A 26,778-nucleotide genomic window follows, 5' to 3' on the forward strand; every position below is an offset into this window, starting at 1 on the left:
GAAAGTAACAACAGAGGAAGGTGAGTAAATAAAAAGCTGTGTATGAGATCAGCTGGGATCTTTGTCAGAGATACAAGAGAACAGATCAAACATGGGGGAGGCGCTTGGGTTCAATTATAGAAGATATGGCTTACATTCTAAAATGTGCTTGTACTCTCATTTCTATAGAAAGGGGTCTTCTAGGTTCAACTAAATTGTTCAGATGCAGAAAACTACCATACCATAGGCTTTTTTCTTTTTCTTTTTTTTTGCCAGTCCTGGAGCTTGAACTCAGGGCCTGGGCACTGACCCTGAGCTTCTTTTGCTCAAGGCTAACATTCTACTACATGAGCCACAGCACCACTTCTGGCTTTTTCTGTCTATGTGGTACTGAGGAATCAAACCTAGGGCTTCATGCATTCTAGGCAAGCACTCTTACCACTAAGCCACATTCCCAGCCACCAAAGGCTTTTTATTCAGCTGAGTATCAGACAAAAAATCACAGATTACCAAGTGGGTAGCATCACTGTTCTTTATCTATGGGAGTGATCTTCACTGGAGTCTGCCCATAGCATACCTTCTAGTCAGTATCTCTGAAGAAGTGAGCACACAGCTGGGTTTATGCCTATAATCCTAGCTCCTTGGGAGGCTGAGATCCCAGGGTCATCATTCGAAGCCACCCAGAGCTGGAAAGTCCTTGAGACTCTTATCACCAATTAATCACAGACGTGGTACTGTGGGAAGGGGTACTGTGGCTTAGATTGTAGAATGTTGCTAGCCTTGAACAAAAAGGAGCCCAGGTTCAGCTCCCAGGGTCAAAGTTCAAGCCCCAGCCCCAGCCAAAAAAAGCCATAGAGCTACCTGGTTTAAAACACATACATACACACACACACACACACACACACACACATCCCACAGAACTCACTATCTCTTTTACAGCTCCATAGATTTAGCTGAAAGGCACATGCTAATTAAAGCCATCACAGGAAGTAAAACTAATTTTATAATTTGCTTATGAGGAACAATAGGTAGGTAGGAAGGTAGGTAGGTAGGTAGGGAGGGAGGGGTAGGTAGGTAGGTAGGTAGATAGATAGATAGATAGATAGATAGATAGATAGATAGATAGATAGATAGATCCTGAGTCCTAAAGCAAATGGACTAAGCAGGGGGCTCATTCTTCCTATAAGTTACCAGAGTTACCAGAGTTGACATGCCCTGTTCTACAGATTGACAGCTGTGCAGAGCTGAGGGTTAACTGAATGTGAAGTACATAGAGGTGACAAGTTTTATTATTTCTGCTCACATGTGTACTGCCCACAGTGCCTTTTGTTGGGAAAACATTCAGTAATATATTTTGCTTATCTTGATGTAGTGTGTTTTAATTTTTTTTATCATAGGTAAAAGTATGAAATAGGCTGAAAGGAGTGTTTTAGGACTAAACCATTAAGACACATGAATTCCATACAAAGAGGTTGGCTTTTATTATCTTCTAGATCAAAAATAAAATAATCAAGCCTTTTGTTAGAATGATATAGTCACAAATTGCACTCCAGGTTTCTTTAGCTGTACTAGGTAGGAGAGTAGATAGAAGAGGATTTAGACTTGAGACTTGCTTGTTAGTATGCCTTTTTTCTGAGGGCCACAGAGATATTTTCCTGATAAACAGAAAGAAAAAATATTCTGTGCTCTCTGCTATGTAGAATTGCTGGACATGTTTAGCATGGATATTTGGGAGGAGCCTGAACTAGTTTGTCCTTGTAAATTATTTGTCATTCCCATCACCATTGGAGGTTGACAAGACCAGTCAGATGAGCTTCTTAATGATAGATTTAACATAATGTACAATTAACACTAAGAATCTTCCAGAGATTTCCATTTCACACACTGGCTTTTCACCTTTTGCTTTTTGTTGGAGTTGAATTATAGTAGTTTATTGGTGGCTTAAAAAAATTTTTTTTAAATTTAAGTTTTAGAAACCAGGATGTCTTTAATGCTCAACTGGTCTTATTAATGCTTGTAGTGACTAAGTATTTCTAAATATGAACATCCCCTTTTGTCCTCTGTATTGTTTACATTATCCTTTACTGCCCTTTTCCTTGTCTGACTTATCTGCCATTCTGATGTAAATATATTGTTTATAAAATCCAATTGGTCCTGCAACAAAATCAAGTTAATCTCTTGATTTGTTCATTTTGTGTTGGGACACCCCAGGCAACTTTGGTTATATATATTAGAGAGTACTGATTGCTATCTTTTCTACCTCTGTCACCCTAAAGCCACATGGAAGACAGAAACACTTCTGGACCTGGTTCAGGTCAGTAAAAGACAAAATGACACTTATCCCCACTGTTACTTTTTATGGTACATAAGACAATTGGGTACCTCAGCACATGCCAAAGATAACAGATCAGGCCAGGCATTAGTAGTGGTTCTCCCCCCTTTGTGGTACTGCAGCACCTAACCATGTGTCACAGCAAATGCATAAAGCTATATCCACAAAAATCTAAGGAGTGTGTGGCAAGGAAATATCTCTGTCTCTTACTCTCTGTGTCTCTCTGTCTCTTTCTCTCTCTCTCTGCCCCACCCTCTCCCCTCTTACCAGTTAATCAAATCAAAGGCTATTTTGTAATTTTTGTGGTACTGGGAAGGGTTGAACCCCAGGCCTTTGCATGTTTTGCTGAGTAGGTATGTGTTCTACATACCAGAGACTGAGGTGGCTATTTTCAAAATCTGCTATTGGGCTACAGTCATACTACAATCAACTAGTATCCTATACAATGAGCTTGAAAAGAAAGGATACATAATATCATTTAGTAAACTTCAAAAAAAATTTTTTTGGCAGCACTGGAGTACTCAAGGGCCTCACATTTGCTCAGCTTACGTATTCAGCTAACTCTGCCATTTTAACCATGCCTTAAGCCTAGATTTTTTTGTGTTTTTTTTGGGGGGGGTCCGGTTGTGGGGCCTGAACTCTGGGCCTGGGTGCTGTCCCTCAGCTCTTCAGCTCAAGGCTAGCGCTCTACCACTTGAGCCACAGCACCACTTCTGGCTTTTTTCTTTTTGCTTATGTGGTGCTGAGGAATCGAACCCAGGGCCTCATGCATGCAAGGCAAGCGCTCTACCACTGAGCCACCTTCCCAGCCCCTTTTCTGGTTATTTTAGAGATAGAATCTAAGGAACTTTTCGGACAGGGTTGGCCTTGAACTGACATCTTCCTACAGATCTCAGCTTAGTGAGTAGCTAGGAGTATAGCATGAGCCATGGGTACCTGACTAATTTCTTAGCTTTTAAAAAGAGGTTCCTATTTGAATACCAGATATTACTACAGATACATGGTTGGGATTACTTTTAATGTTGCATTGCAGCACTTTATCCTATAAGAAATAGTGACAAAAATGGAGGGAACCGAGTAGGGAGAAATCTGAAGCACTCGTATTTAGTGCAATTGTGATGAATTTAACGATTTTTTTTTGGGGGGGGGGTCGGTCGTGAGGTTTGAAATCTGGGCCTGGGCACTGTCCCTGCGCTCTTCAGCTCAAGGTCAGTGCTCTACCTCTTGAGCCACTGCGCCGCTTCTGATTTCCTAGTGGTTTTTATTGGAGATAAGAGTTTCATGGGCTTTCCTGCCCGGGCTGGCTTTGAACTGCGATCCTCAGATTTCAGCCTCCTTAGTAGCAAGGATTATAGGTGTGAGCCACTGGCGCCCAGCTTTTAACGATATTTTTATATAAGTAATAATGTGTTCTTCAAGTATTGTTTTAGTACCTTGTTTGCTAATTTGTTTTGGGCTTTTTCCAGGGGAGTGTTGTTCTGTGGAGGGGTGTGTGTGTGTGTGTGTGTGTGTGTGTGTGTGTGTGTGTGTGTGTGTGTGTGTGTGTGTATGCGCATGTGTGTGCAGAGCACTCTCACTAGTCCTGGAGCTTGAGTGTTGTTCTGTGGATGTGTGTGTGTGTGTGTATGCGCATGTGTGTGCGGAGCACTCTCACTAGTCCTGGAGCTTGAGTGTTGTTCTGTGGATGTGTGTGTGTGTGTATGCGCATGTGTGTGCGGAGCACTCTCACTAGTCCTGGAGCTTGAGTGTTGTTCTGTGGATGTGTGTGTGTGTGTGTGTGTGTGTGTATGCGCATGTGTGTGCGGAGCACTCTCACTAGTCCTGGAGCTTGAACTGAGGGCTTTATGCTCTTGCTTGGCTTTCTTACTACTTCAATCAAACCTGCAGTCCAGCATTTTGCTGGTTAATTGTAGATGGAACCTCAAAAGACTTTTCTGCCTGGACTGGCTTCAAACCATTATTCTCTAGGTCTTAGAATCCTGAGTAGCTAGGATTATAAATGTGAGCCACTGGCATCCAACTGGTTTGTTTTGTTTTTGTTTTTTTGAGACAAGACGTTGTTATACATCTCAGATTGGCCTCAAATTCAATATCTGCAGGCTATTTCTTCCGTCTTATCCTCCTAAATGCTGGGACTAAAGATGGGAACCGTCTTGGTTCTTATTTACTATTAGTTTGATCAGATCTTACTGGTAAAAGACTTTTTCCTCATTTTATTATTCTTCATTAGACACCTAACCTTGTACTTAGAATCTGCCCTTGTTTGTACAATGAGTTAATTACTACTGTATCTGCCTCATAAGGTAGTTATAAGTAGCAAATGAGAAGATTTACTTTTAAGTTTTTTTATCCTATTTTACTGAAAGTATTTAGGATCAAGAGGTGATTTGCCCCAATTACATACTGGCTGATGAATTGCTTAGCTTAGGCTCTTGTACCATATTAATTAGGCAATCATTTAATGATAATGTGGGAAAATAAGAACAAAGAACTCTGAAACCACTACCTTTTAATGGACTCAGATTTACTCGATGCCCTCTTTTCTGTCTGTAAAATATATGTACTGATCCCAACAGCCAGCTGAACACCCATGGATTAGTAGGCTATACCAGAACAGACCTATAAGTTGTATAATTCCCAAACCTGTTTTTAACAGTTGTACATATTATAGGAATTGTAAAACTATAGTAAGTGTGAATTAAATAGGATGTAAAGTTATTTCTATGAAAATTAATGAATGCTTTAGGATGTCTCAGAAAAGCAAGTTATTAAAAATTTGCTATCAAATTGAACCAACACTGGACAATTGTAAATGATTAAGAGAAAAGCCATCAAAGTCTACAGTAGTTCTTGTCAAAGACCCTGGATCAGCTGCCTGGTCTTTAGACTGTTAGTAGTTCTCAAGGAAATAAGGAGCTCATACCAGAATACAAATGAATAACATCACTAAGTACACTGTTCGGTTCAGCTGACACTTTTCTTTTTTCTTTTTCATGCTAAGACTTCCTCCCTCAAGAAAGCAATGAATTTAGTCTTAGTCTGGCACTGGATTTTTTCATGGTGGTCATCATTGGTCTAATGAATTCTGTATTATTCTGGTATTCTGTCAAAAGTACATATGTGTTCATTCTTTCTCCAGTGTAAAAAACCTAAGTGTAAATCATATAGATGATAGATCATCATTGGCGTGGCTTATACAAGAAAGATTACCCTAGCCCACTAGGAGACCTTATCGAGTATATGGCGTTAACCTAGTACAGAAAAGCTTGTGAATAGATGTGCATTTGTATTTTCAAATCAGAAATCTTTGAGTAGGTACATGTTCTTTCTATGATTGCTAATGTTTTCATGCAATTGACAACTATAGATTTTATCACAGGGTGACTTTCACTGTACTGAGGTTGATTGTGACTATGACTTTGACTTCTGTGACTATCTTAGCTTACCTTGTTGTCTTAGCTTATTCTGTGAATGCCTTGTATTTCTTTGTCATGCAATAATTGCACTTTTTATTTTTTATTTTTTTAATTTTTGGGGGGGTCCGGTCGTGGGGCCTGCACTCTGGGCCTCAGCTCTTCAGCTCAAGGCTAGCGCTATACCACTTGAGCCACAGCGCCACTTCTGGTTTTTTTCTTTTTGCTTATTTGGTGCTGAGGAATTGAACCCAGAGCCTCATGTATGCAAGGCAAGCGCTCTACCACTGAGCCACCTTCCCAGCCCGCACTTTTTAAATTAAATGTCAGTTCCTGAGTTATAAATGCCTTGAAAGCCACTGTCCTTTCACCTTCGTAGAGAAGGTATTAATAAGTAATTTCAATAAAATTATTGAGTTGATATGAGAGAAGTGGAAGCTGGGTGCTTGTGACTCATGCCTGTCATCCTAGCTACTCAGGAGGATGAGATCTGAGGATCATGGTTCAAAGCTAACCTGAGCAGGAAAGACCTTGAGACACATAGCTCCAATGCTCTTTGTCTCTCTCTCTCTGTCTCTCTCTCTGTCTCTCTCTGACTCTGACTCTGTCTCTGTCTCTGTCTCTGTCTCTCTCTCTCTCTCTCTCTCTCACACACACACACACACACACACACACAAATGTAATATGGACTGCCATAGGATCGTATGGTAAGTGGACACACACAATTTAGTTTGTTAAACTTTATTCCACTTACATTTTTAATCTTACTTACAGAATAAACAAAAACAAAATCCCTTTACAAGATAGCTTTTACTATAAATTCTTACTCGCATGCCAGAGTTCAACAGCTGTATTTTCAATTTGCCAAGAAGCTTACAAAGCCAAAGTCCTCCCTCAGTTTGTTCAACTAATGTAAATATTTGATTTTAAATTTTATTTACTGTTTGTATCAGAAATAATTCTCAATTGATTTTAGCAAAATTATTAAACTACTTAATTTGGGATTTTAAGGCTTATTTCAGCTTTTCTAATTACAAACAATTTTGCTGCAAACATTTGTGGTAATTTTGAAGAGAATTAAAATACAACCAGTGTTAACAGCTTAGCGTTCTTCTATCTACACTCTTCTGGTTTCTTGAATAGACTGTTCTTTTAAAGGATACACTAATCCTGCTTTAGACTTCTATTTGGTGGCTAGCTAGATAATTAAAACCAAACTATTCAGAGCCACACTTAATCTTCCTGAAACTATATCCTTCTTTCATTCCTTATGTCATTTTTGTCTCTATTACCCAGGTTTCTGAAATATTTTAAAAATATTTATCCCCTTTCAAGTTCTGTGACTCCTAGCCAAGTTTAAAGAGATATTAAATAAATGCATCTTACATTGTAGAGTTATCAAACTGATTCTGCCTCCCTGCCCTCTATAAAACCATTTTCACCACTGCTAAATTCATCTTCTTGAAGTTTACCTGTAAACCCTTACCTTCAGAATCTTTTCCTCACCAAAATGCAGGATACAGCCATTCCTTCATAAGCCAGGAAGCCTTTCATTTAAGTCCTCCTTTTGCCAAATCTTAGGATCTTCATGGTCAAGACCTATGTCTTTGATTCATATTTTATATTTAAATTCAGTAAATATTTGAATGGCCATGTACTGCACAAGGGCTTTTCATATTTATTTTCTGTTCTTTATATAGAACAAATGTCTGTTGAACTTGCATATGTACAGGATTTTTTTTCACTCATAATAATGAAGTTGCAGAAGAGGTATGGAATATTTCTGGAGTTACCTTTTCTAATCTGGGTAAATAATTAACTAATAATATTCTCTGCCATCACACATTTTAAACTCCTAAGTAGAATTTAAATAATAGAATTAGTATGTAAATTTTAGAAATTTTTTTAAGTTGTTGTTGGTTGTGGGGCCTGAACTCTGGACCTGGGCACTGTCTCTCAGCTCTTCAGCTCAAGGCTGGCGCTCTACCACTTGAGCCACAGCACCACTTATGGTTTTTTCTGCTTATATGGGGCTGAGGAATTGAACCCAGGGCCTCATGTATGCAAGGCAAGCACTCTACCACTGAGCCACCTTCCCAGCCCCTAGAAATAAATTTTAATAGATTAATCTGATAAAGTTTTTTAACTGTCCTGCAATTTCTAAACTTTAGAAAGTGTTTAGAAATTATGTGATGTAACTCATTCTCTTTATAATTGAAAGAATGTTCAGAATTTGCTGGGTTATTAGTATAATAAAATTAGTCCTAATGTTTTATTATATCCAGTGTTTATATTTTATTATGTTTATATCTTATGACATTATTACATAACATGTTTACATATACTATTAGGAATAGATCTATTAAAATTGATTATTCATAAATGCTATCATTTAAAACTCATGTGAAGGCTGGGAAGGTGGCTCAGTGGTAGAGCGCTTGCCTTGCATGCATGAGGCCCTGGGTTCGATTCCTCAGCACCACATAAACAAGAAGAAAAAAGCCGGAAGTGGCGCTGTGGCTCAAGTGGTAGAGCGCTAGCCTTGAACTGAACTGCTGAGGGACAGCGCCCAGGCCCAGAGCTCAGGCCCCACGACCGGACCAAAAAAAAAAAAACTCATGTGAAGTGAGAATTCTAAAATGGTGATAAATTGGTTATCATATAAACTAGTTATCAAATAGCTGTGTTTTTAAACTGTTGAGTAGACCTATAGATCTAAAATAAAATAAAAAAAAATAACATGGAACAGTCAAAATGTATTACATGCCAAAAGCATTATTAGGCTTATTCCACTTACATACCTAAAGCTTATTAGACTCCAAAGCCATAGCTTAAAAGCCACACTGTTGAAGTGTGTTCATCTCCCTATCTAATGACATTTAATTTTTCCTATTATAAAATTGAATAATGTCATATTTTAAATTAACAGACTAACATTTGAGCAGATTTGAAGCAAAAATTTCAAAATACATTTCTGAAAAATTTATTCATAGTTGACACTTACCTATTTTAGAGTAACATGAGCTTGTATGTCTCAAGTTTAACTTGAACTAAAGCAAGTATGTTAAGATAAAAAGGTACAGATTACAAATTTATAATCCATTTGCAAAACACGTCAATTTGGAATTTAAGAAGGCAGAGAAGAGAGATGGAGGGAGGGACTTTGGGGGTACATTGTATGAATGTATGGAAATGTCACCACGAAATCCCCTTGTAAACTAGTACTAATAAAACATTTTAATAAATCCTCCCCCCAAAAAGTGAAGTTTTAAAAAAATAAAAAATTTTAGAAAAACAATGTATTTTCTTAAGTTAAAACACTGAAAAGATTTTATCACCGGGGTAAATATCTTTTGTGTGTGTGGTTTTTTTGTTTTTGTTTGTTTTTGTTTTGTCAGTTGAGGGGATTGTGCTTAGGACCTAGACACTCTGCTGTCCCCAGCTTGTTTTTTTGCTCAAGGCTTGCACTCTAGTACTCTGAGCCACCATACTACTTCCAGTTTTCTGATGGTTAATTGGAGATAAATTCGGACTTTCCTGTCTGGCTTCAAACTGCAGTCCTCATATCTCAACCTCCAGAGTAACTAGGATTGCAGGCATTGAGTAAGGTAATAATCGAGCATTGTTACCCTCTCCTTTGTTTTCCTCCTACCCGGATTTCTTTCATGTTTTAAGAAATATTAAGTTTATACTTTATTTTACAATTGATAGTATATAATATAAGCCATTTTTAACATGGCTCCTGTAATTGTTGAGTTTGTTCATTATTAGAGAAATATGTATTTAGTACTTTTTGCCATTGAACTGTATAAGTGCACCAGGGTTACAGTGAAGAACTAAAGCAAAGCTTTACTGGAAATTATCTTGTAGTGAAGTTAAAGACAGTAAATAAACACCTAATGTGCCACATAGTAGTAAGTACTAAAAAAAAGTTAGAACTTAGTGGCCAGAGAATAATATTATATGGACTAGTCAGTCCATGTAGTCCATTGCATAGACTAGTTAGAACTTCGTGGCCAGAGAATAATATTATATGGACTAGTCAGTCCATTGCATAGACTAGTTAGTTCATGTAGGTAACTTAACTGTATAATTGTTTTAGAAAACATTTGGCTGAACCAGTTTTTATATTTTATGGCAGCAGTTGATAGGACAAGCCGGGTGCCAGTGGCTCTCATACCTTTAATAAACTATTCAGGAGGCTAAGATCTGAGGATACTAGTTCAAAGCCATCTCAGGAAGGAATGGCCAGGAGATTCTTGTCTCCAACCTTTAAAAAGTTGTGGAAGTGGAGCTCTAGCTCAAGTGGTAGATTGCTAGCTTTAAGTGAAAAAGCTAAGGGACAGTGCGTAGGCCCTGAGTTCAAGCCCCCAGTACTCAACACACATGCATAAAGTTGTTGGGACAGAAGGAAAATTAAATAAATGCTTAATTTCATGCCATAGAAGCATTAATTTTAGCTAACTACATATTTTTCAATGAAGATAATATCAGAAATTTTAGAGCTCTTACAATCAAGAATATAAAGATAGGCAATTGAAAATAAGAGCATGAGACCTGAATGTCCATTGCATATAGGACATCCAAGTAATGAATAATAAACATGAAAAATTACTCAATAGCATTCATAATCAAGAAAACACAATGATGCTTCATTGTATTTTCATGGTATGCCACCTCTTTATACCCAACAGAATGGCAGTACCAGTGTTGGCTGGATGTAGAGTAACTGCAGTTCTTAGGAGTATAAATTGGTAACATTAACAGTTGAACACATGTATACTTTATGATGTGGCAGGCTTACTTCTAAAGATAGGTACATGTGGATACACATACCATTATAATGCATGTATATGCAGACCATATGCAAGAGTATTTACAGCAAAATTTTTAAACTATAAACAACTGAAACATCAGAAATAGAATGGACTATGATGGTTGTATATTTTTGCAGTAGAATATCAATTAGCCATAAAACCTAACCATAAGCTGCTACATAATACAGATTTGTTTGTTTGTTTTATGGTGCTGTTACTAAACTCAGATCCTTATATGTGTTAGACAAGAAGTCTGCTACTGCAGATTTCAAAATAATAGGAAATAAAAGAATGCACTGGAATGAAGGTAAAATGCATCTGAAAATAATATGTCATATGGAGGTTATCTTTGGGAAGGGGTATGAGGAAGACTTGTTAAGTGTTACTATAATCACAATAATTGTTCATGAACCTGGGTGAAGATTATATGATGGGTTCATATCATGAAAATTCATGTACTTGTCACTTACACACTCTATTGTGTGTTAAACTTTTATATTAAAATGTTGCTATCTATCTGGAACATAGACTCAAACAAAAATATTTCCCAAACAAGAACAAAACAGCTGTCTATAATGCACAAAAGGCTTCTGCTTGGTGATGAAGCAAAGATAAATGACCTAAGAGAAAAATAGGCAAAAAAACGTAAGTTTGTAGCTCAGAAATAAACCTAATAAACCTTTGAAGTTAGACATCACATCCAGTACCAATCTGGAATTAAAAGAATTACAATATTCATTGCTAAGTGTCAGGCTTATGGAAATAGATAATAAGCATACACTCATTTTATGATTCAATTATAAATTTAAGGAAAGTCAAATACTCAAATGTAAGCTACATGCTGTACCCTCAACTCAACAGTTCTCTTAGAAATAAATTCCATGGAAATAAAGACTCACAGAGATGTTTACTGCACATAATCTTAATAGCAAACACAAAAACTTGATATTATCTCACATTTTCATTAGCAAGGAGATAGTTTAAAATTATTTTACAATTTTGCAATGTTATGAAGCTGTTAAAAAAAAGTCTTAAAAATATGTTTTTGTGTATATATGAGTTTAGGTAAGAACAATTAAATGACAAAATAATGTTAGCAATCGGATCCTTCTTAGTCATAACCAAAACTGTTATAAATGTATATATATAGTTATATATGATTTTAACATGGATAGAAATGTGAGAGTCTGTGTACTCATCTTGCTATGTTGATTACTAGGGAGAATGAGTAAAGGAGGCCAAATAAGTGAAAATAACATGGAACTAATCCACTAATGTAAAAGTGTTTCTTTGTGTATATGTATACAGGTACAATAAATATGTGTGCATATATGTATAATATACATATATATACAAATAAAAATTTTTATATATATATAATATGTGGATAAAAAGAATGTGTGTGTATATATACATATATGCAAATAAATAAATGCATCTTCCTGCCATTAAGAATTAAATACTACTAGTTGGCCTTTTCCAACCCACAATTCTGGTGTCCCTTTAAGATCATGGATCCTCCCACCTGTAATCACATAGAACAGCTACTATGTCAATGAGGTATTTATTTATTAAATGTATAGTTCAAAGTTTTGTTGAAAAAGCATTTGGTCCTTTATGGGAATAATGACATAATTTAACCTTCATATCTGTAATACTCATATCTCTGTTGGTCTTTAAATTTCTTATAGAGAAAAAATGATAAGAAATGTCTCATATCTCAGTGGCCTTGAGTTCAAGATTCAAACAGGCAACCAAACAACAAAATCATTAAAATGACTTCTAGCTATTGGAGCTCTCAAAGCTAGAATTTACAAAAAAAGAAGCTAGAATTTACTATAATGAGGACCTCTCTAGTCTGGCTTTCACAACAATGATCTACTGAATCCAATGTAAAATGTTATCTATATGAATTATATTTGTAAAAATTCATTCCTTTGAAATATTTAATTTTCCCCTTTGTTAAAAGTGTAAGCTTAAAATTTCTTGAAAACAAGATCTGTTAGTGAACATATGAACCCTTGGTAAATACTTAAATGAAGGGAGTGAAGGCAAGATCATTATGAGCTATAGTGGGATTGGTTTTCATTTTCTTATTTGTACATGCATGGCAAGATGTCTATTATTTCTGGCCCTTGCCCCCTGAATGCTATTAGTACACTCTGAAATCTGCTCTTCCCCCAATTTTTAGATGCCTTTGTCGGGGAGAGGGGGGTGCTATTTTTGTTGAGAACCACAAAGCTAGAGTAATTGAAGAAATGTTATGGATGAGGCTGGGAATGTGGCTTAGTGCCTAGCATACATGAAACCCTGGGTTCAATTCCTCAGTACCACATAAACAAAAAAGGCCAGAAGTGGCTCAAGTGGTAGAGGGCTAACCTTGAGCAAAAGAAGCTCAGGGACAGTGTCCAGGCCCTGAGTTCAAACCCCAGGACATGCAAAAAAAAGAAAAGTAAAAAAGAAATGTTCAGAGGGTGGAGTTCTACTTTGAAGGAGTAGGATTTTAAAACCAGAGAAATCAGAAGACACACAGCATTGTTAAAGAGGAAGCAACATAATGTAGACTATCTTAACTGATGAAGCTGTATATCTACATGGGAAAGTACGTGGAATTAGAAGAGTATGGATATCCAGAGAGTCCATCAGGGAAAGAAGTAATTTCATTCTCCAGTTTCCTTGTCCAGTGCCTCTTGTGTATGCCCCCAAATTAATTTTCTAAAACATTGCCCTGTTCAACAGTCCACTTAATAGCACATTTGCTTTTTGCTCAAAGCATTTTATCTAATCAGATTCATCTAACTTTATCTCACCTTTTAAAATTAATTAGGTATGGCTGGCTGGATGATCAAACTGATACTTCTCCTCCTCCCTCGTCTGTATGTTCACTTCCTTCCTCATACCTGTCTTATTTTATATCAATCTATCATCGTTCTGCCTGAATAACTTCTTATTCTTAGAAGCCTGGAGTCTAGTGAAACTGACTCTACACCTTCCTCATATCTTTTGCTTCCTTAACATGGAATTTTATGTGGCTTTTCTTGCTTCTCTTTCTTGTTTTTGTAGATAGTTTTTTTTTTGTTATTATTATGAGGAGCTATGTGAGGTTAAGGTATTTGCTTCACAGTATTTTTCTATGCTTCCAAAGCAGCTTTTAGTTTGTCATGTTTTTTTAGTTCAGTACAGCCTTTTGTGTGAAATTATTTGATACATGCACCCTGAAACTGAAATTATGTATTTATAGGCTACAAAATTTTAGTATTTTGGCATTATAATGTTTTGTATTTTAACTTGCCTTTTTGTGTCCCTACAATACCTAATAATGCATGGATTACTCACAGTAACTACTCAGCATTTAGAATTTGATTTTTACTAGTTTTGTCTATTAACTTGCCTTCACTGTATCTGTTTTCACACCCTTGCTTTGTTTTGCCAACAACAGGGGGTACCCCCAATTAAGACACCAGTATACCTAAGAAACAGCCTCTTTAAGTACCGCATTTTCCTTTTCCTACGTAGTATCTTACTATTCTACTAAATGGAAGGGACTCTGTCTGAAATACAGAGCAATGTTGGCGTCAGGTCATTTATTGGAAAAAAGTAAGAACTGTCACATTTTAATCCTTGGTAGTTTTCAAACTTTTGCTTCCAATTCTTCTTTGTTCAAATGAAGTCTTTCCCACAATCTTACCTCATTAATTGAACGCACTCCTTTTCAGATAAAGGCGGAAGGTAACAATCTGGAGCCCCACCTTTGTACTTCTTCCCACTCTTACCCTCATCCAAAGAGCAAAGGTTGACATTTGTCATAACTTACCTAATTAAAAAACGCTTTTTACAGAACTCTTTTTGTGGTATTTCATCTAGCAACTTGATTTAAAAATAGGAACGCCTCCGTTGTAAAGTGTTTTTTAAGTACAAAGGAAAATGCTCTGGAATCCATTTCTTGTTTCAGCAATAAAAGAGTTAATACAGTAAGCAGGAGAGACTGAGACACTGCACTGGGATAGTGCTTTCTGTCTCGGTCATTTGTGGTCTAAGAAAAGGGGGTGGTATTCTGCATTTGAAAGGACTTTAATGAATGCTGTGAGTGTTTGGTGAGAGCTAATGGTCAGATTGGGAAAGGAGAGCCGGGAAGTGGTCTAGCTGCTTCAGGATAGGTGGATCAGAGTTTGCTGTGATTGAACGGAATGTTCCACCGTGTTTCATCTTTATTCATTATCCTTTGTTCTTTATAATCTGATAGATATATTGGCATGCAAGTAAATATAGATATATGTGAATGTGATTTATTTTCCTTTCAATCTGTTTGTTGTGTACAGCAGGGCATATACTTCTCTTGTCTTGGTTGGATGCACATATCTCTGTGTGCAGTGCTTTTTGCCCGTTGCCTAGACGATCACTTGGTTTCACTGAGGATGTCTGGTTCTCGTAAAGAGTTTGATGTGAAACAGATTTTGAAAATCAGATGGAGGTGGTTTGGCCATCAAGCATCATCTCCTAATTCTGCAGTTGACAGCCAGCAGGGAGAATTTTGGAATCGAGGACAGACTGGAGCAAACGGTGGGAGAAAGTTTTTAGATCCATGTAGCCTACAATTGCCTTTGGCTTCAATTGGTTACCGAAGGTCCAGCCAACTGGATTTTCAGAATTCACCTTCTTGGCCAATGGCATCCACCTCTGAAGTCCCTGCATTTGAGTTTACAGCAGAAGATTGTGGCGGTGCACATTGGCTGGATAGACCAGAAGTGGATGATGGCACTAGCGAAGAAGAAAATGAATCTGATTCCAGTTCATGCAGGTTGATTATTTTCTTACTGTTAGAAATGGGGTGTGGGCGTATACTCTCTATAATGTCCTAAAATAATGAAGTATTTATTGTTTAAAATATATGCTTATATGTACATCTACAAGCATCTTGCCTAAATAGTATCTTGGTATAAGCATGCAGTACTTTTGCTAGTGTTTTTTTTAAAGGCTCCCACATTAATTCTATAAAATTATAAAGATAACAAATAGCATTCATTTTGAAATAGTTTGTCTTTCATATGTAGATCTGACTTGCTTTGAAAATAATATATAGTAACAATTTTAAGCATCATCACCTAGTGGTTTGCTTTATTTATTTATCCTCTAAATGCATAGCAAAACTACAGAAGACATTTCTATAGTGTAAAATTTTGTGACAAATTTAGCTTATGATCAATTATGCTCATTTTAAATTGAATGGAAATGAAGATTTTACAAAGAGATCCACATGGTAGTTGTCCATTTTTGACACCATTTTAGTTGTCAATACTATTTTTCTGTGGTTATTTCTTTGTCCTGTTTCTGTTGCTGCTCTCCTGACTAATACAGAGAAATACCAAGTAACACATCTTTTCCAAGATGACAGCTACTAATTCCTGTTACCTTCACTTTTACAGCTATTTAGATTTAGATTCCTGCTATTCAGAGAAAGAAAGGACATTCTTTTTAGGAGAGTTTAAAGGAATGTAGAGGGACTAGCTGTCATCCGCTGGTGCAAAGGGGGGCTGGAAGACAGGGAATAATTTAGAAGAACAAAAGTAAAGAAAAAACTAATAATTTCATACAAATAATTTTCTTCACCACCCTTGGAATCTGGTTTGTTTTTTAGGAGTGAATTTTCTTATTAATCATTTTGAACAACTATAACATTATAGTCTAACAAGTTAGAGCATAAGTTATCTTTTTAATTCATTTTCATTGGAAAATATTTCTAAATAGCTAAAAGACAAGTAGTGTATCATTTGACTTAAAATTTCTTTGCAGGTTTTGCTTTGTTATTGTTGATATAAGCATCAAAAGGGATTGAAATAAAATTAATTCATGTATGTATAGATCTCCCGATTGAGGATATTTACTATCTTTCACTCTTCTAACCTTCAGAACATGGAATTCTGAATTGTGGTGTTGGAATGATAGAAAAAATAGACCAGTCATCTGTAATCAGTTGTATAATGGAGAGAAGGGAATATCTTTACATAGGTAAATAGTGCATTTAATTTTTTTAAATTAGTTCATGACTTGGCATTGTTGGACTAGAAAACTACTAATTTTGTTTCAGAGATCACTCAGGTAGGATATTTCATTGTTTTGTATTTTCTGTGGATACTTGTTGCCATAAAGAGAACAACTTGCACAGTAAAAGGTGCATCATTTTTTGTGAGGAACTAAAGGATAATCATTGTTCCATTTGAAAATTGAATTATAAAGTTTTTTCAAAATGGAAATATTCATCCTTTACAACATAGGTCATAAAATTCTTAACATGAATCTAGTTCCTAGAAAAATTATGTTTAATCTCAGGAAGAATAGTGGTCACCATAATTTACTTCCTCACAACAGTGGTAATTTGCATAGCTGATAACACCTGAATTTAAATAATCTATTCTTTGGTATAGCATGGTGAAATATCATCTTGATGGGGCATTTGTTATGAAAGAAAAGAAATATGTTGTATTGAGAGATTGCTATATGAATTTTTCAAGAATTTTAGATCGACATTGATAGATCAAAATGAAAATGGTGCTTTAAAAACCTAGAGCAAACAGTTATTTTAAAACTATTAATCAAGAAGACTGATCCAAGTACGATGGTAGTAGATAGTTTGCATTTCAGAGACCAAACTTTTCCACAGTATTATTTCAAAAATAAAGTTAATCTTTGACCTTGGTCCCAAAGATATATTTATTTGCCTCAGTTTTTTGATTAAGTAAACATCCTGACTTCTCTAAGTGGTTGCCTATAATAAACAAATCAAAGCCTATCTATCATGGTTAATGTCAAAAGAGATTTCAATAACATTCATCAAATACTTATATTTAACTTGGGAACAATTTTATTTATCATATAATATTTGCAAATAACATATAGGAAATATTTTGAATACATTATAGATTGATATCTTAAGATACTAAAACATAATTAGGGAATATATACATATGAGGCAAGTGCTCTATCATTTGAGCCATGGTCCCAGCCCATAGTGACTTCTGTAAATAGTTATAATATTTACATAGATCTCAGAATGTAAACTGAATTGTTCAGGTATTAGAAAAAGTAGAAGAATGCTGAGTGATTTTTTTTCATATTTAGAATCACAACACCCTCAGTGGATCAGGACATTTAAAGCTGGAGTTAGGAGGCTGGGGGTTTAGCCCAGCGGAAGGGCGCCTTCCCAGCGTGCGCAAGGCCCTGGGTTCGGTCCTCAGCCCTAGGAAAAAATAAATAAAAAATAAAGCTGGAGTTAGGAGCATATGTAAGTAATATGACTTACAGATATATTTCTAACTAAGAGAAGTATGTGCCTGAACATTAGACTTCTGGTCATTTTACTATCTAAATGGTTTTAAAATGTCCTGCCTTTTTACTTTGATCTTGAGTCTATAGCCTATTCACTGTCTCTCCACAAGAATAATTAAGTCATTGATATTAAAATACAAACTCTTGATTTTTAAGAAAAATCTCATTTTTTATATCATTGGGAAGTTTAGACTCTAAACAAAATCATATGAACTATAGATTGCTAAAACCTCAATTCCAGACAAATTCTTAACAAGGTTTATATGGTAACCATGATGTTGAACACAGTATAAAACAAAATTTATACTTTAACTAATTTACTCACTCAGAAGTTAATGTAACTTGTGGCAAAATCTTTTTTTTTTTTTTTTGGGGTCCGGTCGTGGGGCCTGAACTCTGGGCCTGGGCGCTGTCCCTCAGCTCTTCAGCTCAAGGCTAGCGCTCTACCACTTGAGCCACAGCGCCGGCTTTTTTTTCTTTTTGCTTATGTGGTGCTGAGGAATCGAACCCAGGATCTCAGGCATGCAAGGCAAGCGCTCTACCACTGAGCCACCTTCCCAGCCCGTGGCAAAATCTTTTAAACTGAGGGGAATTTCCTTATTTCAAATCTTGTTTATAAATTAGTTTAATATTTTAGATTTTAGACTTTTTACTCAATTTGTATAAGGTTTCACTTTTTAAAAGTTCCAAAATAATCACTATCTATCTAATACGAGGCATACAGGAAGTTCTAAACATACTAATAAATGGATTCTTTTAGCCTTCACAGCAGATTAAGTAGTTACTGTTATTTGCAGATGAAACAAATGAGACACAGAAAGACTAAGTAACTTGCTCAAGGTTAGTAAGTAAAAGAGCTGCATTTAAAAAAAGAACTTTAGCTTAAAATTTATAAAAAATAAAAACAGTACTATACACTTATATATACCTACATATGTGTATATTAGTGATGTACCGTGTGGAATATGTAATATATATTTTAATATCCCATGCTAATTTTGTTCTGTTATTTATATCTCACTTTAATATAGTACATCATTACTCTAGTGAATCAATATTGTTGTTATCTTTTTTGTGGGGGTTGTGCCGGTCAATTGTGAGTCTTGAATTCAGAGTGTGGGCATTGTCCCTGTGCTCTTTTGCTTAAGGCTGGCATTCTACCACTTTGAGCTTTTGCTCCACTTCCAGTTTTCTGGTGGTTAGTTGGAGATAAGAGTCTCATGGACTTTCCTGCCAAGGCTGACTTGAACCACAAACTTCATAACTCAGACTCCTGAGTAGCTGGGATTACAGGCATGAATCATTGGGTCCTGGCCTGATGTTATTTTTAACTGAAGTCCACAATATTCAATTTTCCTAAGTTTTATGGGTTTGTTGTTGTTTTACCTAATGCCCATTTCCTGCTCCAGGACCTGACCCAATATATCATATTGTATGAAGTTATAATGTCTTTTTAGGTGCCTCATGGTTGTGATGGTTTCTTGGATTTATCTTGCTTTTCATAACTTTGGTGTTTTGTTACTCATTGGGATTTGTCTTTTTCTAATGACTAGACCAGAATTAGGAGTTTGGAGGAAAAGTGCCACAAAAATAGAAACTTCATTTGAAAAATTACTCCATGAAGGAATATTGAGCCATGAAGTAGAATGCTATGGAAACTGCTTTATAATGTGTAAGACAGCCAACTGCTGAGGGCTCACCCTGTAGTCCTAACTACTCTAGGGACTGAGATCTGAGGATCTTGGTTCAAAATCAGCCCCGGCAGGAAAGTCTGTGAGACTCTTAATCTTCAGTAAACTACGAAAAGCCGGAAGTGGAGCTATGACTTAGCTGGTAGAGCACCAGCCTTGAATAAAAAAGCTAAACCCAGCTGCCCAGGCCCTGAGTTCCAACTCCAGTTCTTGGGGTGGTAAAATAGATACACAGGAAACATGGCACTTCTGGTGTCTGTCTTCTACAACACAATCAAGGGAGTAAATCCTAAATGAGAAAGAAATCTCTCATCCCTCTGAGATTGTAAAGATTTGGACCATCAACCCTAGGTCCATATTATTTGTTTTGTTTTTGTTAGTGTATATTAGTTGCTTACAATTGGGTTTTATTATGATTTGTCCATTTTTTTATACCTTCATGTCTACTGTTCAACTGTAATTCTACAGACAGATGAAACAATTTTTAATGCTAAATAAAAATTTTTAAATAATCAAGATTTTGGTGGAAGGGAGAATGGTAGAAGAGCTCACACTGATCAAGATATATTACACACATAAATTGTTGTGTTGAAACTTGTACAATCATTTAAAGATATTTTTAATTAGTTTTTGTAATCCTGGTATAAAGTTAGATATGGTGACATTTTTGTAATCCCAGCACTCAATAGGCAGAAGCACGTAGAATATGATTTCCAGGCTAGCCTGAGAATGTAGTAAAACCATGTCAAAAGGTAAAAAAAATCCTAATGCAAATCCTCATGACCAAACTAAAGCACATAGGAAAAGGAAGAGGAAGTATTTATATCTTCAACTGAAGATCAGAAAGTTCAGTCAGGGACAGTGACATGATCACTATGAAACCTGAGACACTTGTTCTTACACCTAGCTAAGGTACAGTCACAGGACTGCATTGGACTTTTGTCTAAAATCTTTCAATCTAATGCTTTTTTTTTCTGTTGAACTACCGTTCTCCCTTTAAAACCTCAGTCCTTGCACTCATTGCCTCAGTGTAAAGGTAAATGAAAATCCCATACCCTCACAGATGATTTGACCAGCTTTGAATATCATCTAATCCTGACTTTGACACTTTGGCCATTTGGGACCTCAAAACTTCTTATCTGCAAATGAGATGATGTATAAAGCAGTTGAATTAAATGACTGAATAGTTTCCTTCTACTTGTGAAAATTGTGTATGTCATTACATTTCAGTACATTAAACTATAGTTTAATGGTCTAAAGTTATGTGGATGAGCAGTAAATTCTTTGTTTAAGCAAATTCATTTTTAATTGCTTTTACAAAGTCCTAAATGTCTTTAAAAAATAAAAACAAGAATCGTTTTTATGCAGCTGTTTAAGTCTGTTGAATAGTTCTGTTGCTTACTCTTAATGTGGTCTTTCATGAGTGATGGCTTTACTTTTCTATAAGACTCAGATGAAAAGCTTGCACTTTTTTAGATGATTCTGGAAATTTAAGTGAAGGCCTTGTGCTTGTTAGGCAGGTGCTTCGCCACTTGAGTCATACTCCCAGACCTACTTACACTTCTTTTGACCTTGGCCTTGACCTTGCATTTGGAACAAGGAAAGTGATTTCTATACCCACATTATGAAATATCTCCTTGTTCATTTAACATGTGATGGCATTTGAAGACTTGACAGCAAATAAAGAAGTTTGAAGTGTTACGGGTTTTTGTTTATATATATATATATATACATATTTATAAATATGTATATATATATATGGTGTTTTACCTATAAGTTCATTTTGAAATTAACAGATACTCAGTTTAACTTATGTTGTTAAATTATTTTATTCAGGGAAATTCACTTTACGTGATGGAGTAAAGTATTCATTGTGTATGTCAGTGTTTTGAACTGTGGGTTCATCATGGACTGACTTTTTACTATACTCATCTCTTGGATTAGGTGAGTGCTGACAGTCCTCAGCCTGTGACAGATGTTAGGATTACCTGTAGGGTTTCTGAAAAATAGGGATCAGGTCTCATCTCAGATCTAGTGAATGAGCCTCAGGAAGTGGGGCCCCAGGTGGCAGGGCCCCCTCATGTTATACTGATTTGGTTCAGGATCTGAACACAAAACACAAAGTTCTTGATAAGAGATGAGATGATGTATCCAGTAATTGGGCTTAGATCAGCATCCAAGTTTGCTTGTAATAATCACTGATGAAAGTTTTATAAAATGTTGTTCTTTCAGAATTCAATATTGTAAGTGCTTATGTTTGGTTTGAATGGTGGCAGTTCAATCAAAAAATAATCGACTAACTCATGTTTTGTCATTATTGATAATTTAAGTTTAAATACAAGAAATGAGTATTTGATTCACTTACTTTGTTCTTAAAGGAATTTGTGGCTTTCAAAAATTAGAAGTTTTTTTCTCATAATGAGATCATTGATGTTTTCTTTTTGTGGGGGGGGTGGGGGTGCTGCAGGGGACAGAATTGAACCCAGGGCCTCCCACATGCTAAATACATGCTTTTACCACTGAGCTACATCCACAGGCCATGTGTACTTTTTATGTTTATAAAGCACTGAAAATGCAATGGACTAGGAGAACATTTATGTCAAAGTACTGCTAACTTGAGAAACACATAAATCTCAGTCAAATATAAGTTGTTGTGAGCGTACTCTATATATAACCATTCTTGTTTCAATGGCCTACTTGTATTTGATCTCTTCATCTAAGACCCCAGTCTTCTCCAGTCAGCATATAGATAGGGAAAGTATAGGAAAGCCATGCTGCTCTTAGCCACACCAGCTAAGGTGAACTGTGGGATAACAATTCATTCCCAATGTAAGACGATCTGCAAGAGAGTCTAGGAAATGCTGTCTGGCCGTAATCATAAGAGAGAAAGAAGGGTTTCAGTGATCACAGAGTAGTCTCGTCTATAGCCTTGTCTATCAGGAATAAATGCTACAACTCTTGACAAAGCACTTGGCTTTAAAAAGTGAAAACTTGCCTGGGCCCCGGTGGCTCACGCCTATAATCCCCGCTACTCAGGAGGCTGAGATCCGAGAATCGTGGTTCAGAGCCAGCCTAGGCAGGAAAGTCTGTGAGACTCTTACCTCCAATAAACCACTGAGAAAAAACCCAGAAGTGGCACTGTGGCTCTGTGGCTGGAGTGGTAGAGCGCTCACCTTGAGCTGAAGAGTGCAGGGACAGCGCTCAGGCCCAGAGGTTAAGCCCCACGACCAACCAAAAAAAAAAAAAAGTGAAAACTTTCCATGTCTTTCTTGTTTTTGATGAGATTTCTCAATAGTTGTATTAAGAAAAATCTCAAGATAAAGAAAAGCTTGATACAACAAAGCATTCATCAGAATCTTAGTATTGTTAAAACGTGTTAAGAAGTGGGAACTAAACTGGTGACTTTTGTTGATTGTGTAACTGATCTGATGGATATCAATTACTTGACTTTCAAGCTTGATGGCATATGCCTGCTGGCAAACATGCTTCTCAAATTATAATTTGCAAATTTCAAATCATGTTTTAAACCCCTGGGTTTTGCTTTAATCTAACTTATTTAATATATATTATGGATTACCTGGGCTTTTGAGGACTATCCAAGGAGTCAGAAGATTTATAACACTTGTTTTTATGACAGTGTATTTAGTAAATGAACTGTGCAGTATAACCCATTTTTAAGTAACGGATGACTAGGATTTATATATCCAAAACATTTTAATTGCTTTGTTGCCTTCAGACATAAGAACAGAATGATTTCTTACACCATTAAATATAGTGTTAGGGATAAAGTTATCAATATTATATAGCTTGGCTCTATAAAGAATATATGTAACTATTAGCTAGCAGATAAATGACTCATTCACTTAGCGTTTATAGACACACAAATGACTTGAGCCTTCATTGGTTTTAAAAAGCAAAAGTAATCAGTGTAGGCAGGGAGTGTCACATGTCTATAATCCCAGCATTTGGAAGACTGAGGGAGGTAGAGCGTAAGTTTGAAGCAAGCCTGGCTGTATATCAAGATCTTGACTCAAACCAATGCAGCAGTAGTACTCACTAGACACTATGTGAAAAATGACTGTAGAACTTGTGGGTGAGGACAGGAAAAAAGAAAAAACTGGGAGAGAATGAGGGAAGGAATGACATTGTCCCAGAAGAAATGTACTCATTATGTGACTTATGTAACTACAATCTCTTTGTATATTACCTTTATAATAACAATAAAGAGGAAAAAAAACAGAAAAAAGATCCTGACTCATAAAAGTAACATATTGAGTGACCATACTTTAACACTGATTGGCATTGTTTTTTCCAATACATTTGAGGGTTTTAACAGGGCTTACTAGGAAAGGTGTTTTCAGTGTGATAGTAATATTTCAAAATGTGTTTTCTTTTTTTTCAGGACTTCCAATAGTAGTCAGACATCATCTTGCCATACCATGGAACCATGTTCATCAGATGAATTTTTTCAAGCCCTTAATCATGCTGAGCAAACATTTAAAAAAATGGAAAACTATTTGAGACATAAACAGTTATGTGATGTAATTTTAGTTGCTGGTGATCGAAGAATTCCAGCTCACAGGTAACTGTTTTCTCATTTCTAGCTACGTGAAATATTTCCTAAATAATTCAGTTATGGATGGTGAGGTCAATTATGCCAATTAGCTGTTATGCTTTTGGTCCCAAGCAGGTCTCATGGAATTTCCACAAACAGTGCATATGGTTACTACATATTAAGTGAGCATAAGAGATTGTTTTTGTCTTTGTAGAAGCACAAAAAACAAAACACATTAATCCTAGACCAGTCAATATTCTTTTGTATAAATTTTGGCCATGATAAGCACTTTTTATGTAATATTCTACCTATTAATACTTACTGTTAGTTTTGTTTTGTTTTCTGAGACAGAGTCCTGACTTCTCTCAAACTTGCAATCCTCCTGCCTTAGCCTCTTGAGTGTCAGGATTACAAGTACACACAACCACACTTGGCTTAGCTATTGAACATTTCAAATAAACTTAATGAAAGTTCAAGTTGGCAGGTAGTTAAAGCAAAATAGAGTTGCAAAAGTGAACAATTTTTAGATTATTTATTTAAGTGCTGCTGACTTATGCCTGGCTTTACCACTGAGCTACATTCCTACCTAACAGATTTTAAAGTTCACCTTTATCCTAGTTTCTGTTTGCTTATCTCTAAAAAGTATGAAAAATGGTGTTAGGAAAAACATCTTTAACATAAATTATGTATTTATTAAAGTAAGCAAATAAAAAGACCTGTTTAAAAAAGAACAGTTCATTTTCTTCTCACAATTCTGTATTTATTCATTTGTTCATCATTAATTACCACTGTGAACCCAGAGGGGTTTTCTTTAATGCCTTTCAACATTAATTAACACTCTCCCAAAAGTTTTGTAAAACCCTACAAAGTAGAAGCAAAAGCATTACAAAGAATGAGTTTAGTGTTGTAATTGTCCGCATTAATGAGATACTTCTATGAACTATGATGGGAATTCCATGTTATGAACATAGATTTATTAGAGAAGATATTGCAAATGTTAACAAGAATTTCATAGAAGAATCTCAAACCCAGTATTTGCAAAAATGAACTTACTACCATTGCTGTTATGGTTGCATTAGCTCTCAATCTTCTCATGTAGATTACTCATGTTACCTCCTAAATCTGCTCTGTGCTTCATCCTTTCTCCCTTCATTCTGTTTCCTGTTTATTTGTCAGTACTGGGGATTGAATTCAGGACCACATGCTTTGTAGGCAAACCTTGCTGTACTACTTAAGCCTTGTCGCCAGTCCTTTGCTCCCATTTTGTTTTTTAAGTGGGTGTTCAAACTTTTGCCTGAGCAGCATCAGAGCACAGTCCTATCTCTGCCTCCCACCCAAGAGGCATGAGCCATCACATCCAGCTTGTTTTAACTTTGACATGGTTTATCTGTCTCCCAAATAGCTGGGGTAACAGGTGTGAGCTTCACTGCATTATGTTTTAACACAGCTGCCTGAATGAATCTTTACACTGGAACTCAGACTGAGTCACTTCTCTGATCAGACATTTCATTGGCACTTGACATCACTGAATACGAGAGCCAGAGTACACTCAATGACCTATATCACCCAGCCTGCCTTGAATTCTCAAATGTTTTCCCCATTGCTTTCCTTTCTTACTCTTTATGGGTCATATAGTCCTCTTTAGATTTCCTTGAACATACCAGACACACGGTTTCTGCCCAAATACTGTTCTCAGATACTTGTATGATGAAGTCCTTCACCTCCCTCCCTCATGCTTTTGCACAAATATCACATTCCAGTGAAACTGTTCAACTCCCCATCCACTCCCTATTCATCTTTCCCTGCTTTCCCCACTATACCTGTTATCATCTTTTATCTCCCTTCTAAAATCTAAGATCCTACTGAGAAGGAAGTTTTGTCTGTTTTGTACACTTTATCGTAAGTGTGTATCATTATTTCTTAAGTGTTCAATAGTATTTTTTTGCCACAGGGAAAAAAAAAGGGAGGAAGCAGAAGAGAGCAGAAGTTAGGGAGGGAGGGATAAACGGGCAGTTCTTCAAAGAAGGAGCCAGGATGGCCCATAAATATTTGAAAACTCTTCAGCCACCCTAGTAATCAGGAAAAGGACTGTTAAAGCAACAGTGAGATAGCATTTAACATCTTGTAAATGGTCAGAAAGTTAAGAATCTGACAGTATTGTAAGGAATCCTTGGCTCTTACACAAGGCTGGTGAGGGGTCTGAATTGGTACAGCCTTTGGAGAGCAATTTGGCAAACTTATTACTCAGCAAACCATTCCTGAAAAGGAAGGAGACTGAAGTTAGAGACACAAAAAGACCTTTGTCTGTTGTTTATATCATAATATTAATTCTTTCAAAAGTGAATTGAGTAACTCTGCATAAATATTCTTACATATAAATATCATTAAGACCCATAAATGAAAAGAAGTATATGCGTATATGTGTTATATATAAACTATATAATACATGTGATATATATTTTATATACATATATACCTTAAATATACCCAAAAATATTTACCCTAAATATGACTCCGAAATTTGACATACTATAACATACTGTAATATTGTTTTAATTTAATAGTTTTATAGTACTATAAATACTATAATTTTATATTGAAACACATATTGTATGCTACAATATTTAAAGTGTTATAGAAGTAAAAAATAACTTAATAAAATCATTTT

At 36.0% G+C, this 26,778-nt stretch overlaps 1 protein-coding gene across 4 annotated transcripts in view; it reads left to right on the forward strand.

Annotated features, from left to right (window-relative positions):
• Positions 1 to 26,778, forward strand: part of Klhl5 (kelch-like family member 5) — a 57,396-nt gene continuing 30,618 nt past the window's right edge. The window contains exons 1-2 of one of the 4 annotated variants that reach the window (XM_013009144.1): positions 1 to 20; positions 23,958 to 24,137. In XM_013009144.1, coding sequence (XP_012864598.1) covers positions 23,995 to 24,137 — 143 coding nt within the window. In that variant the 5' untranslated portion in view covers positions 1 to 20; positions 23,958 to 23,994. Of the gene's footprint in view, positions 21 to 14,478; positions 15,340 to 16,527; positions 16,548 to 21,429; positions 21,500 to 23,957; positions 24,138 to 26,778 lie in introns of those variants that run through there. The other 3 variants (XM_013009143.1, XM_013009146.1, XM_013009145.1) reach the window with 3 other exon arrangements.

The sequence above is a fragment of the Dipodomys ordii genome, unplaced genomic scaffold (assembly GCF_000151885.1).
Source record: "Dipodomys ordii isolate 6190 unplaced genomic scaffold, Dord_2.0 Scaffold8, whole genome shotgun sequence".
Lineage (NCBI taxonomy): Eukaryota > Metazoa > Chordata > Mammalia > Rodentia > Heteromyidae > Dipodomys > Dipodomys ordii.